General features: G+C 38.4%; 1 protein-coding gene across 2 annotated transcripts in view; it reads right to left on the minus strand.

Moving 5' to 3' along the window:
* Nucleotides 1-16,248, minus strand: part of agpat3 (1-acylglycerol-3-phosphate O-acyltransferase 3) — an 83,403-nt gene that overhangs the window by 37,683 nt on the left and 29,472 nt on the right. For both annotated transcript variants that reach the window (XM_039744032.1, XM_039744033.1), the window contains exon 2: nucleotides 6,691-6,916. In XM_039744032.1, the coding sequence (XP_039599966.1) occupies nucleotides 6,691-6,868 (178 nt within the window). In that variant the 5' untranslated portion in view covers nucleotides 6,869-6,916. The remainder of the gene's footprint in view (nucleotides 1-6,690; nucleotides 6,917-16,248) is intronic.

The following is a 16,248-nucleotide window of genomic DNA, read 5'->3' on the forward strand; positions in this document are numbered from 1 at the left end:
ATGCATTGACAAAAGCTCCCCTTTGCTTGTAATGCAAAGTGTGATTAAATGCATTATTTTTTAACGCGTTAAGGAGCACATACATACATACATACATACACATATATATATATATATACATATATATATACACACACACATATATACATACTGTATATACACATATACATATCTACATATATACTGTATATACACATATATATACAAATCTACATATATATCTCCACATATATATATATATTAGGGGTGGGACTCGATTAAAAAAATTAATCCAATTAATTAGAGGCTGTGTAAGAATTAATCTTGATTAATCGTATGTAATCGCACACGTAAATTTGCCCCAAATCGCAAATGTTTTTTTTTTTTTAATTTAAAACGGTTTTAGTGGGTGACAGAATCAAATAATAGACATGGACATGAATATTGTAAACTGAAGCTGTTTTAATTTCTGAAAAAAAGCCTTTAAACTGCATTTGAATTCAAAACAGAAACAAAAATATCATCCCTGGTTAAAATTGGGCAGACTTAAAAATAAAGTGGTAGTTTAAGTACTTTAAGTACATTTTCAGAATAGTATTGTCTTTAAATAATAATAACCAAAATTTCAACATAAAGTGCAGTTTTTCTTCTTAAAAAATAAGTCAGAAACATAAAAGGTAATTTGACCAACTTAATCTTTAAACTCTGAGTAACATTAGCCAAAATTATTTTGTACATTAGGCTAAAACAGTGTGATCATTGAACATTTTGTAATTAGATGTAATTAGAATTACTAACGGTCACGGAAGTCCAATGATCCCCAGTAAGAGCCACAAAGTCCGCTTTCTGTAATGCATCTAATTTTGCTTGCTTTTCAGTGTGCACAAAACCATGCTTTTATCAAGGCTTCACTCGGGAAGTCGAAATGATCAGTCGTAGGAACGCGCTTTATTCCGACTCTAACATTTTTGTAGCTGTGATGTGTGCATCAGTGTAATGGATGTACCAGGAAATCATGCATTGACAAAAGTTCCCGTTTGCTTGGAATTGAAAGTGTGATTAAATGCGTTATTTTTAACGCGTTATGGAGTACATGCATCGAAGCTTCTCAGCTGTGCTTGTGCTAATAAAGGGAAACATTTTAAAAATAACGTAACATGATTCTGCGCTAACCTAATATTTTTCATACGCCCCAAACCAAGGAGATCGAAGGTAAAATGAATCGGTAGCGCGTACATACTCAGTGCATCCCTCTCGAATCGAACCTCAATGTCGGCATTAGAGGCTTAAGACTCTACAATTAGCCACAGCGTGTGGCTTGTCTATGCTAGAGTATGTATTGTAGATCGGGTATATATATACATATTATATATATATACCCGTATCGCAGTGGAGAAGTAGAAGTTATGAAAAGAAAAGGGAACATTTTAAAAATAACGTAACATGATTGTCAATATACAGTAATTGTTTTGTGAGTGTTATTGAATGTTGCTGTCATCAAGGATTTGATTATCATTATTTTTTCAATCAGGTCGTATTTGTAGGATGTGTTGTGTTCAAGTTACATTCCGTGTTTGTCAATCGTTGTAAAGATAAGAGGTTTCATTCATCGATTAGTTTCTTACTGCATCAATAAACAGCTCGCCTTCCTCTTTATCTGAGATGTGACAAACTGCATGCACGGGTTTTTTTACACTGTCTTCCTTTAGCAGGACATTCACTTTTTCCACCGTGTGCTTTGTTTCGCAGTAGCTGCACTTATGAATATGATTCTATGTATCAGACGCTTCATATTTTTTTGCTGCCTTCTCAATTGTGTAATTCGGTTTTTGTTCAGCACTCTTTGGAACTGTTGCTTTTGTCTGTGCACTGCGCCAGTTCACGGAGCCGCTTGGTGTTCTTGCATCGAAGGTTCCCAGCTGTGCTGGTGCCATCTCGTAATGTCAGCTAAGACCCGCACTTAAAAGTTTCTCTCGCAGTTTCAATGAGTTTGTGCCAAACACCACCCTGACCATCTCATCTTCCTCTGCATAAGCACAGTCCTTCACCGTGAATATTTACCGGCAGTGTTTGTATTGGATTGCCGCTGATGGACGGCCTTATATGGGCAGGCACTAAATTACAAACGCTAGTGGCAGCCTGTCTATGAACTTAATTTAATATAAACTTACGGTTCACGCCGTGCTTTGTTTCCGCAGTAGCTGTACTTATGAATATGCTTGTATGCATCATTTGCTTCATAATGTTTTTCTGCCTTCTCAATTGTGAAATGGCGCTTTGTGCTCATCGCTGTTTGGAGTTCTTCCTTGTTCTCTACGTACTTACGTAGGAGGCGTGATGATGTCACACGAAACTCCCCCACGCCATCTCCAACTCAACTCCATTACATTATATGTAGAAAAATAGGTTCCAGTTATGACCCTTACGCGTAGAATTTCGAAATGAAACCTGCCCAACTTTTGTAAGTAAGCTGTAAGGAATAAGCCTGCCAAATTTCAGCCTTCTACCTACACGGAAGTTGGAGAATTAGTGATGAGTCAGTGAGTGAGTGAGGGCTTTGCCTTTTATTAGTATAGATAGATATATATATATAGAGATATATATATATATATATATAGATAGATATAGATATATATAGATATATATATATAGATATATATAGATATATATAGATAAATATAGATATATATAGATATAGATATATATATATAAAAACTGCTCAAAACAATTAAAGGAACACTTTGAAAACACATCAGATCTCAATGGGAAATAGAAATCCTCCTGGATATCTATACTGATATAGACTGGGTAATGTGTTAGGAACGAAAGGATGCCACATCGTTTGATGGAAATGAAAATGATCAACCTACAGTGCCCTGAATTCAAAGACGCCCCAAAAATCAGAGTGAAAAAATTATGTGGCAGGCTAGTCCATTTTGCCAAAATTTAATTGCAGCAACTCAAAATTGTACGCAGCACTTTGTATGGCCCCTGTGTTCTTGTATACATGCCTGACAACATCGGTGCATGCTTCTAATGAGATGACAGATGGTGTTGTGGGGGATCTCCTCCCAGATCTGGACCAGGGCATCACTGAGTTCCTGGACAGTCTGAGGTGCAACCTGGTGGCATTGGATGGACCAAAACATAATGTCCCAGAGGTGTTCTATTGGATTTAGGTCAGGAAAGTGTGGTGGCCAGTCAATGGTATCAATTCCTTCATCCTCCAGGAACTGCTTGCATACTCTCACCACATGAGGCCAAGAATTGTCGTGCACCAGGAGCCACTGTACCAGCATAGGGTCTGACAATGGGTCCAAGGATTTTATCCTGATATCTAATGGTAGCCAAGGTGCCTTTGTCAAGCCTGTAGCGGTCTGTGTGACCCTCCATGGATATGCCTCCCCAGACAATCATTAACCCACCACCAAACTGCTCATGCTGAATGGTGTTACAGGCAGCATAATGTTCTCCATGGCTTCTCCAGACCCTTTCACTTCTGTCACGTGCTCAGGGTGAACCTGCTCTCATCTGTAAAAAGCCCAGGGCACCAGTGGTGCATCTGCCAATTCTGGTATTCTATGGCGAATGCCAATCGAGCTGCATGCTGCTGGGCAGTGAGCTCAGGGCCCATTAGAGGACATGGGGCCCTTGGGTCACCCTCATGAAGTCTTTCTGGTTGTTTGGTCAGAGACATTCACACCAGTGGCCTGCTGGAGGTCATTTTGTAGGGCTCTGGCGGTGCTCATCCTGTTCCTCCTTGCCCAAAGGAGCAGATACTGGTCCTGCTGATGGGTTATGGACCTTCTATGGCCCTCTCCAGCTCTCCTAGTGTAACTGCTTGTCTCCTAGAATCTCCTCCATGCCCTTAAGACTGTGCAGGGAGACACAGCAAACCTTCTGGCAATGACATGTATTGATGTGCCATCCTGGAGAAGTTGGACTACCTGTGCAACCTCTGTAGGGTCCAGGTATCGCCTCATGCTACCAGTAGTGACACTGACTGTAGCCAAATGCAAAACTAGTAAAGAAACAGTCAGAAAAGATGAGGAGGGAAAAATGTCAGTGGCCTCCACCTGTTAAACCATTCCTGTTTTGGGGGTCATCTCATTGTTGCCCCTCTAGTGCATCTGTTGTTAATTTCATTAACACCACAGCAGCTGAAACTGATTAACAACCCCCTCTGCTACTTAACTGACCAGATTTATATCCCATAAGCTTCATTGACTTTATGCTATACTCTGATTAAAAAGTGTTCCTTTAATTCTTTTGAGCAGTGTATATATATATATATATATATATATATATATAGATATAGATATATATAGATATATATATATATATATATATATATATATATATATATATATATATATATATATATATATATATAGATATATATATATATATATAGATAGATATAGATATATGTATATAATAGGTGCAGTTGTAAACCGCTTTGTGAGAAGCACTGTTAAGTGAAAATGCACTTATAAATTTAAAAAGCAAGTTTCTAGAGTAAATTAATACATGCCACAATTGTGCAAAAAAAACACGTCAGTTTCATTAATACCAGACATTCACATATGTGTTGTGTGGAAGGTCTTCTCATATTTCAGCTAATCCTCCAAGCTGCTACTTGACTCTCCGCCAGCAACCGGAGCATCAGGTCACAGCTTAAGTGTGTGATTACATTATAAATATGCAGACATGTTAAATTACATTGGATTCAAAATGTATTCACACCCCTTCAGTTTCTACACACTTTATTGTGTTACATATTTAATTTTAAATTGATACATTTGCCATTTTTGCCCACCAATCTACATTCAATAACCCATAAAGACAAACTAAAAACATGCTTTCAAAAAGGCTTGCAAAAATTATTAAAAATCTAAAATTTTACTCTCTCATTTATTTAAGTATTAAGACCCTTAATTCAATACTTTGTAGAAGCTTTGTGTACTTTCTGAATTCACTGTATGTTAAGTAAGGTAAATCCCAGGGATGTTACATAATAGTATTTTGTTATTTTCTTATAAATTAAGCCAAATCAATAGTTTGCTTAAAATAAAAAGTATAAATTGGATTTACAATTATTATACCACAAAATCACTGATTAAAAGTGTACACTGGTATCTAAAATACTGTACATATTTTACATATGGGTGAAATATTAGGGTAACGTATCTATTAGCTAGCCGAACAAGTTTGATAGTGTCCCCTCTCATTTGTCAAACTAACTAAATATAATGTAAGAATATGCAATTAAACATGGAAAATGAAAGACTCATATCTACCAAGTGTCCTAATATTTTACACTTGAAGGAGAATGGTGCTGCTTCTTTTCACAGCATCAGCTTGTCAGTATGATAAAAATTTAATTTTGATGCACACACTATCATTATCAAATATATTAGTTGTAAACTATTTTAAAAAATGGAAACAGTAGTGATGCAACTAAGAGAAAATATACAAGTGCATAACTACATCATACTACAGTCACATTCTTAGGCATTTAAGGTTTGTACCAGTACAGCAAGCTGAGATCAATCATGGAGAATGGAGCAGGTTTGTGGACGGGGCATGGAGTTTATTAAAACAAAAAAACATACACAATGTTGAAATCAAACAGTTTACATTCATAAATCTTATTAGGTTCAAAAATAAAAATTATGTATTAACCATCTTTCTAAAGGTAAATAATTACACATGTATAATTTATGGTGTTAAGTGTTTAATATAGGATTCAATTTACAGAACTATACTTCATATAATATTAAAATTTAGCAGTAGGCAACTAGCAAAATGATTCACACTGCTGCCTCATAATTCAAATACCAGTTCAGTCACTGCCTGTATAGCGGGTGCACATTTACCCAATTGTCTGTGTGGGTACCCCAACTTCTATCAAATTGAGAGTTGCCAGTAAACTTATAACACATCTTTGGGATTGTTTAGTTATAACCTTGCATCCAATGCTACCAGGATAGGCTGTAAAAATTGTAATCCGAAATTGGAATAGGAATGTTCATAAAACGGATGGAAATAACATTTAGAAATAATCAAAATTATCTGTGGTTTCTTGATCTAAATAATCAAAGGGTAACATCCCAATATTGGCGATGATTGTGGTTCTCACAACTGTTATTATTCCTTAATTGCTAGCATTTAAAAACTTTATATATACAGTATATATATACATAAATAAACAAAATCACCATCACAAACCAAGTGTCACTGACAAACTACAAACCAAGATCAAGGTGCTTTTTGTGGAAAATTAGTTTGCTGGTTTTAATATTTATTTTCACATTAGTATTCTCAAATTATAAGCTTGTCTCTTACTCTGAGAAGCTTGTTTTTACCACAGGTTATCTATGTTGATTTTTCAGAGTTCACTTTGAGAATAATCTTTCAAATTATTGAATTTAATTCCTGGCATCTAAACTGATCAAGTTTTGACATTTAGCCATATAATATGAATTAGTAGCACCCAGAAGATGAAACAAACATAGGCAAATGACTTAAAATGAGAGAAAAAAGGAATCTGCATATTTAATGATGCAGTACATAAGTTAATTACAGAATTATTCAGAAGCTTTTCTGAGGGTACAAGCGCAGTCAGAACTATACAGGTTTTGTTCAGATTATCTGTTATCACTGCCAGCCTGCTTGCAAAGTATGAATGTAAGTTAAAACAGAACTTACGGCTCCATAATGAATATGAAAGGCGGCAGTTGACCCTGCGGTAAAGTTGCTTGTTAATCGGCCAAAGTGTCAGTGTGCATAGCTGAATGAAGTTTATGATCAGTCCGCTCACAACAAACACAAAGCTGATAAGCAAGTGCAATATAAACTGTGTCTTCAGATAGGCAATAAAACCCATGATGGGTGTCAGAAACGCTTGCAAGGACCCTCACTCAAAACAACAGACCTATGAGAGAAGATAAAGGAAAAAAAAAAATCAGAATTTACAGTACACATATAATACAGACATTGTGTCTTTCACAAGATACTGCAGCAAAAAATTGCTTAACAAGCGAATATATCTTAAATAGAAAGCAAATACAAATATAGAAATGTCGTGGTAGGAACAGATATAGGAATAAAAAAAACACTATTTATATCTTTCTTTAAAAGTTTAAACAGGAAATGAAAAAAATGATTTGAACAATCTACAAATTGACTCAAAATTGTAGCACAATATAAACAAACACATCAATATACATACTGTACATGTTCTAAACATGTTTAAGTTTGGTATTTTGCAAGTCAGAGTTATTCCTTCATAAACATGGTGCCATGCAAAACCGTTCAAAAGTCCAGCATTTTATATACATTTTTCAAAATACTTTCCCCACTTAGGGACTTTACAATGGAGCACGAAGCACCACCAGTAAAAAAAAGTTAAAAAACACATGCGCGTGTATCAAGAAAAGGGATCTAGAAATAATCATTTTATCTCATTGTACCAATTATCTTAAAGTATGGGTGTGTTTTCTCTACACAAGTGCTGAGGTGGTGCACAGAGCTGGTTTTCATAACAAGCTAACAGATGAGTCCTTCATATGTTGCAGATTAAAAAAATTAATGCGGAAAAGCCTACTGAAATTTTAACAACACTCAAAACACAATTGACTTTAATAACCATTATTTAAAATTTAATGAGTGCTCTTCTATAGTCTACACCATCCCATGGAGCTTTATAAGTACAGAAATGCCACTAATGTTTATGTTTTTAAATACAATAGTTGCATAAGCAAGTTAAGTGACTTGCTGTGAATCACACAACGTGTCCATGGCACACACTGAGATTCAGTGCAACATCTGAACAATTACACCATACCACCTTTATAATCATAAAGAGCAAAGCCGCAATCATCTCTTTCATCTAAAAAATGTTTTTCCTCGAAATTCACTACAACTTCCAGGACACTGGGGAAAATGTAACTCGAAGTGCTAGTAGTAATAGAAAAATCAAACCTGTAGTCCAGATGTGACACTTACAGATTTTCACTTGTTCAGTGAAGTCAAAGACTCCAACATATAAAAGAGGTAGCGCCCATAACAAAGCAAAATTCTATAGGCACATCAAAAACAAAAAATTTTGTGATGGTATATTTCATAGAAAAAAATAAAAAGATATTCCATCAAACAAAAAAAATATAATCAAGCAATGCTTGAAGATATCCATCACACAAAAACAACTGCAGAGTATTAAGCTGTAAAGTTATGTGACAAATATATGTTCATTATATAAAATCAGATTGTTTCAACAGGTTATCTCCATATTTTTTGTATTCGTCATTAGTAGTGTGACGAGATCTCGTGGTACGAGATCTCGCGAGATCAGATTTGTCTCACGAGAACGTGACGATATCCTTGCGTTATTGGCATGATGGAGTGTGAGGGAGAAGTAGGGATAGAAGATGCGCCCGCAACATTTAAATCGTTGGTGTGGCAACATTTTGGATTCCTTGTGGAAATAAGAAACGGCGAAAAAATGACAGACAAGACAAAGACAATTTGCAAACACTGCAAAAAATTAATACCGTACACCTCTGCTAACACAAGCACTATGCAAAAGCATTTAGAAAACAACCACAGCTCGTTACTAAAAGATGTGCCTGTGAAGAAAACGGAAAGCAATTCAGTTTGCATGAAAGGGCACACAACCATAACAAATGCCTTTGCAGCTAAACTTCCACCATCCAATGCAAGAGCCACAGCAATAACAAAAGACATCGACGTTTTCATTGCAGGCGATATGAGACCATTTTCTGTGGTGGAAAATCTGGGATTTCGGCGACTCATCCACACACTGGAACCAAAGTATGCCATCCCACACGCGACATTTTACTCAAGACGGTGGTCCCCACCCTCTACAAGGAGTGCAAGGTAAACGTTGTACAGGCTCTGAAAGAGGCAGAAACCATCGCCATAACTACTGACGGTTGGACTTCTAGGTGTACACAGAGCTATATCACAATTACAGCCCACATTATCAACAGTAATTGAGAAATGGTACATTTTGTACTGCAGACGCGCCCACTTTTTGAATCACACACAGGGGCAAACATCGCTGAAGTTTTAAAAGAAGCTGTCACACAGTGGGGTCTTAAAAAGCCAAACCATTGCATCGCTATTGTAACAGACAATATGCGTAATATGGATGTGGCTGTGCTCGAGGCAGGATTTGAGCCGCACATCAAATGCTTCACGCACACAATAAATCTCGCTACACAGGCTGGCCTCGGTGTTGCGCGTGTCGCTCGTTTGCTTGGGTGGGTGAGACGTGTAACTGCTTTTTTTCACCGGAGTTCGACAGCTGCCGCAGTACTGACGTCTAAGCAGAAGCTGCTACAACTGCCACCGCACAAATTAATAATGGACGTCACCACGCGATGGAATTCATCATTGGATATGCTGGTTCGTTACCTGGAGCAGCAAGCTGCTATAGCAGCAGCAGCGCTCACCAGCCCAGAAATAAGACAAAATGCCCGAAACATTGACACACTGGTTACCTGCGACATTGTCAATGCCGAATTTCTTGTGAAGCTGCTGAATCCTTTATAGACAGCTACCACTGTTTTGTGTGAAGAGAAGAGGCCCACAGTGTCACTCATCGTGCCACTGAAGAACATGATAGAACAAAACATGGCACCAAATGACAGTGATTCCCCCACTGTGGCCGACAAAAAAAAGAGAGCAATTCTCAGCAATATTTCAGGCAGATACAGTGGTGATGTATACAACTACCTGCTGGAGAGCACTGCGCTGGACCCAAGATTCCAGTCTCTACCGCAGCTAGACTGCAACCAGCGTGAGGCAGTCTTTCAGAGGATACAGAAAAGGGTGGAACAGTTGCAGCAAAACCAGGTATCATTGACTTGATTTTTTTTTCCCTATAAGATTTATGTTTCCAGTACCAAATTTTAATGGATTTAATAGGTTCATGCTGTGTTTGTGTGTGTGTGTGTGTGTGTTGTAAACATGAGAGTGAGTGCTGCTTAAAGCCCACAGATGAGAAGAGTATGGAGCACAAGGAAGAGGCATCAGCTCATTGTTCCACACATGGGGGCGAGGGGGCTCTTGAAGCTGAAGGCAGAGCCGAGTCAGAAGAGGAACCTGCTTCCAAGAAGACAGCACTTGAGGACTCTTTCTCGAAGACAGAACAGCCCAGCAAAGGAACTGAGAGGGAAACTGAACTTTACAGAAGAGAGGCATCTATCCCACTTAGTTGCTGCCCTCTGACATGGTGGAGAGAAAACAGCTCCAAATATCCTTTGCTGTCTCCACTTGTCAAAGAATATCTTTCCATTCCTGCGACCTCTGTTCCAAGTGAGCGTGTCTTTTCAACTGCAGGAGACATAGTTACTGCCCAGAGGTCACAATTGCTGCCAGAAAATGTAGACATGCTTACAGTGGTGTGAAAAACTATTTGCCCCCTTCCTGATTTCTTATTCTTTTGCATGTTTGTCACACAAAATGTTTCTGATCATCAAACACATTTAACCATTAGTGAAATATAACACTAGTCAACACAAAATGCAGTTTTTAAATGATGGTTTTTATTATTTAGGGAGAAAAAATCCAAACCTACATGGCCCTGTGTGAAAAAGTAATTGCCCCTGAACCTAATAACTGGTTGGGCCACCCTTAGCAGCAATAACTGCAATCAAGCGCTTATGATAACTTGCAATGAGTCTTTACAGCTCTGGAGGAATTTTGGCCCACTCATCTTTGCAGAATTGTTGTAATTGAGCTTTATTTGATGGTTTTCTAGCATGAACCGCCTTTTTAAGGTCATGCCATAGCATCTCAATTGGATTCAGGTCAGGACTTTGACTAGGCCACTCCAAAGTCTTCATTTTGTTTTCTTCAGCCATTCAGAGGTGGATTTGCTGGTGTGTTTTGGGTTATTGTCCTGTTGCAGCACCCAAGATTGCTTCAGCTTGAGCTGACGAACAGATGGCCGGACATTCTCCTTCTGGATTTTTTGGTAGACAGTAGAATTCATGGTTCCATCTATCACAGCAAGCCTTCCAGGTGGTGAAGCAGCAAAACAACCCCAGACCATCACACTACCACCACCATATTTTACTGTTGGTATGATGTTCTTTTTCTGAAATGCTGTGTTCCTTTTACGCCAAATGTAATGAGACATTTGCCTTCCAAAAAGTTCAACTTTTGTCTCATCAGTCCACAAGGTATTTTCCCAAAAGTCTTGGCAATCATTGAGATGTTTCTTAGCAAAATTGAGACGAGCCCAATGTTCTTTTTGCTTAACAGTGGTTTGCGTCTTGGAAATCTGCCATGCAGGCCGTTTTTGCCCAGTCTCTTTCTTATGGTGGAGTCGTGAACACTGACCTTAATTGAGGCAAGTGAGGCCTGCAGTTCTTTAGACGTTGTCCTGGGGTCTTTTGTGACCTCTCGGATGAGTCGTCTCTGCACTCTTGGGGTAATTTTGGTCGGCCTGCCACTTCTGGGAAGGTTCACCACTGTTCCATGTTTTTGCCATTTGTGGATAATGGCTCTCACTGTGGTTCGCTGGAGTCCCAAAGCTTTAGAAATGGCTTTATAACCTTTACCAGACTGATAGATCTCAATTACTTCTGTTCTCATTTGTTCCTGAATTTCTTTGGATCTTGGCATGATGTCTAGCTTTTGAGGTGCTTTTGGTCTACTTCTCTGTGTCAGGCAGCTCCTGTTTAAGTGATTTCTTGATTGAAACAGGTGTGGCAGTAATCAGGCCTGGTGGTGGCTACAGAAATTGAACTCAGGTGTGATACACCACAGTTAGGTTATTTTTTTAACAAGGGGGCAATTACTTTTTCACACAGGGCCATGTAGGTTTGGATATTTTTTCTCCCTAAATTATAAAAACCATCATTTAAAAACTGCATTTTGTGTTTACTTGTGTTATATTTGACTAATGGTTAAATGTGTTTGATGATCAGAAACATTTTGTGTGACAAACATGCAAAAGAATAAGAAATCAGGAAGGGGGCAAATCTTTTTTAAGAATATACAGTGGTGTGAAAAACTAACATGACCATATCTTAGGCTGTTCTGTATAGGTCATTACCTCATTACCTAGGTCTTAGCTCGTTTTCCATGCTTAAGAAAATTTTGTTCATTGTTTTGCACTCGGAGTTTTAAGACAGCACTACTTTGATAGTTACACTAATTATGGTTAATTGCACGCAAAGGGATATTTGTGTTGTTTATTATTTATTTTTATTTATACTATTTAATTTTATTGTGCAATTAATTGCCTGTCAGTTTGTGACAAAATATTTTGCAGTGTTTACATGTTATTACTGCATATCATTCATCAAAATAGAAGTTTTATTTCATAAAGTTGATTTCAAAATGGACATGCATTTTTTGCATTTTGTGTTTTTCAGTTAAATAAAAGGCTATTTTTGCTATATATTTAAACATTGATTTCTTTAAAAAAATGTCTAAAAATCTCATCTCGTTCTCGTGAACCCAGTCTCGTGTCTCGTCTTGTGGGAAAAGCGTCTCTTCACACCCCTATTCATCATGACATTTTACTGTGACATTTTACTGCAACTACACAGACGTTTAACATGAAGTCTAAAAAATGGTAAGTTCTTCATTTCCACTGTTGTCTCTTTACATGATTCAGTGTTTAGCTAAAAGGACTGTGCTTGCAACTTTCCTTGAGAATTCAGAAAAAAAATTAAAAATATACACACATATATACACACACACTACTGGTCAAAAGATTTAGAACACCTCAGTTTTTCCAGTTTTTCTTCAAATTTAATCAGTTGAAATGCAATGAATGACCTAAAATGGTGAAGAGGTAAACAGTAAACTGTCAGGAGTTTAACATTTTAGGTTTAGGCTAGTAAAAACTTAAAAAAGGAAATTTCAGAATATTACAAACAGGCCCTGTTCAGGGAACAACTAATAGGTTACAGCCTAAAGCTGTTCTGCAGCAATTAAAGTTAATTCAGCCTTGCAATTTGTGCAGGCATCCTAAGTTCTATTGATAACTTAAAACACTCTCTCTTAAAGCAGAACTGGAACAGACTGTGTTACTACACCCTCTGAAGTACTACATTGACAGTATTACACTGTAGAAAGTGACCAATTTCAGTAATAATGGTGCAGAGTTGGTGAAAGGATGGTTCCTCAGTGTATGAAACCAACTGTCAAACATGTAGGAGAAAGTATGATGGTCTCGGGTTCTTTTGCTGAAGACAGAGTTGGTGACTTTCACAGTGTGACAAGCATTCTGAATCAAAAAGATTAGCACAGCATTTTGCAGCCCCATGCAGTATCTTCTGGTCTGCGTCTAGTAGGTCAGGAGATCATCCTACGGTAAGACAATGACCCAAAACATACCTCCAGGCTATGTCAGAACTACGTTAAAAGAAAACAATAAGAAGGTACACTTCAAAACATGGAATGGTCAGCAGTGTCTGCAGACTTAAACCACACTGAGTTAGTTTGGGATGAATTGGACAAGAACGCAACCTAAAAGTACAACGCATTTGTGGGAATTTCTGCAACAGTGTAGGGAAGATCTTTCTGATCAATATTTGATTTCTCTTATAGAAGGAATGATAAGTGTACATTTGGCTGTTATATTGGCAAACAGTGGCTACTTTAATGAAACATTTGAATTACATTTTGTACACTTGGCAATTCCTTGACTTATTTTTTTATTTGCTAATGTTTATTTGTTCTAGGTTTTGATTTCATGAAACATTGAGATTGTAGATGTCACATAGGCTGGACGAGCTTTCCAGCCAGGAAGGAAACAGGAAGCAGACCCGGAAGAAAGAGATGGACGGACAGCCCCTGTAAAAGAAGAGATATCATGGGGAGTTTTTATTCCCTCAGCACGCTAGATGGCAGCAGTCCTGGATATCCATGCCCAGTGGGAAGCCAGCAGGGCAGCCCTGCTGAGGTCACTGGGTGCCACAAGAGGGCACTGCAGGGACACAAGCTCCCTATTATAATGGACTTCTGTGTGACCCGGAAGTGCTTCTGGGTCTGTAATAAAAGGGACCGCACTCCTTTATCCAAGCAAGCTGAAGCTGGGAGGTAGTGGAGCAATGCTTGAGTGGAGGAGGGTAGTGCGGTAGGGAGAAAGAAAAAAAGAAAGAAAGAAAGAAATTATTGTGGAGAGAAAAGACCTGTGTGTATTTGTTTGTGTTTGTATCACTTTATTGGAGGTAAATATAATAGGTAAATATAATATTTAAATATAAATATAGGTAAATATAATAAAACCTTCCAGTATTTGAACCCGGGACTGTGCTTCTGTGTTCGTGTCATGGTTTGGGCTTGCGGACACCTGGGTTTACTTCACAAGACATTAAACTGCATGCAAATCCCATAAAAATGGAGGTGTTCTAAAACTTTTGACCAGTAGTATATCTATTATATGGGTCAGGACTGATGCCGTGACAGATAAGCGAAAAGACGGATAACAGAACAGCTACTTTAAAAATGATATACAGGAGTATATATGGAGTTGGTCTCGTCCGGTGCGAGAGATGGACGTCTGAAGCGGAACTCTGTCAGCAGCGGTGTAATTTTTTTATATTATTTCCTCATAAACCTTGAGATATCCCGTATTTATCCAGCCTGAGGGTTCTACTACAATATATGCAAGCATAGATAAACATGGCCAGAAAAAAGGGGCTCAGAAAGAAATGGAAAAGAAACTAAAGCTACTTCCAAGCCCAGACCGACAAGTCCAAGTTCAAGCTCAAGGTACGGCCTTTCAGAGACTGACCTGGATCAGATGGTCCAAAGCCCAGACTCCTCGGGACCACAGTCCGCTGCATCGTCCCCAATTGAGAGCGAAATGGGGAACGAATCTGCAAGTGCAGGTGACGCAGGTCACGATAGCTCACCAATTGGAGAAGATCATTTGAAACTGGAAAAGACCTTGCAGTCCACGCTTTCACCTACTCCACGCGAGCCGGGAACATCAGCTGTAATAGAGCCCATCGCCTCACCTACAGTGCGCGAAAGCTGATGTGTCCGAGCTGAAGGTGATGATCGCTGAGCTCAAGCAAGCTCAAGCAAGAGATAAAGAAAGATATAAAGAAAAGCGAGAAGGCAAATGAGAAGGCAAGCGAGAAGCTGCAGCGGGAGCTGCATTAGGATAATAAAGACTCGGAGAAACGCGTATATATTCGCTTTGAAATGGCCTTTAAAAGTATGCTGGATAAAATTGAGGAGCACATTCAGGAGACAGCGTCTAAACTGAGCACACTTGCCGATCAGCTGGAGGATGTTAAGCAGACATTCACGACTCGGATTGAAACAGCCGAAAATCTAGCTTCCACTGCTGATGGAAAAGAAATACCTGCCAATTCCAAATGCAAAAAACTCAGAGACAGACTTGCTGATCTGGAAGATGGAAGCAGAAGGAATAATATTAGAATCGAAGGTCTACCTGAGAATCGTGAAAGTCTAAACCCAGTGAAATTCGCAGCTGAACTATTCTCTAAAATAACTGGAGGGGACTTTAAATCAGATTCCGAGATAGCAGCAGCTTATCGCATACGCGGATCAAACAACTTTAGACCTACGTCTTTTATTATCCACTTCGAGAGATTATTATGTAATGGCACACCTTAGACACAAGCATGAGATTATATTTGAAAATAACCACATTTGCATTTTCCCTGATTTCACTCCCGCAACAGTAAGCAGCTGCTAAACGTGTAGCCTTTAACAACATTAAACAGCGATTACGGCAAGCCAATATCAAATACAGCCTCTTGTATCCTGCCAAACTGAAAGTGGACGTTGAAGGCCAATACTACGTCTTCTCCTACAAGGAAGAAGCAGAAAAGGAATTAAGAAAGCTGATCCCGACACTATTCAGAAACACAATAGTGACTCGCATCCTGTTATGGCATGGCAAGAAGATATCACCTGCTGTCTGATCCACTTGTAATGATACGGGTATTCTAATTATACATCCTTTTCATTACTCGGACGCTTTCTGTTTATGTTTTCATTACTTCTATAGACGTGTTATAGATGTGCGTGTGGAAGAAATTAACTTTTTTTTTTTTTTACTACCCTAAAGGAGACTGTTTAACATCATACCCTTGGTTTATTGTTATTGTTATTATTGCATTAAGACTTACTATACTTATCCTGTACCAAGCTCCATCATGTTGGATGGAAAGCGTCGGTGCACAGCCATTTTAAGATCTCTCCAGAGATGTTCAATCGGATTCAAGTCTGGGCTCTGGCTGG

This window comes from Polypterus senegalus, chromosome 2 (genome assembly GCF_016835505.1).
Source record: "Polypterus senegalus isolate Bchr_013 chromosome 2, ASM1683550v1, whole genome shotgun sequence".
In the NCBI taxonomy this organism is placed as follows: domain Eukaryota; kingdom Metazoa; phylum Chordata; class Cladistia; order Polypteriformes; family Polypteridae; genus Polypterus; species Polypterus senegalus.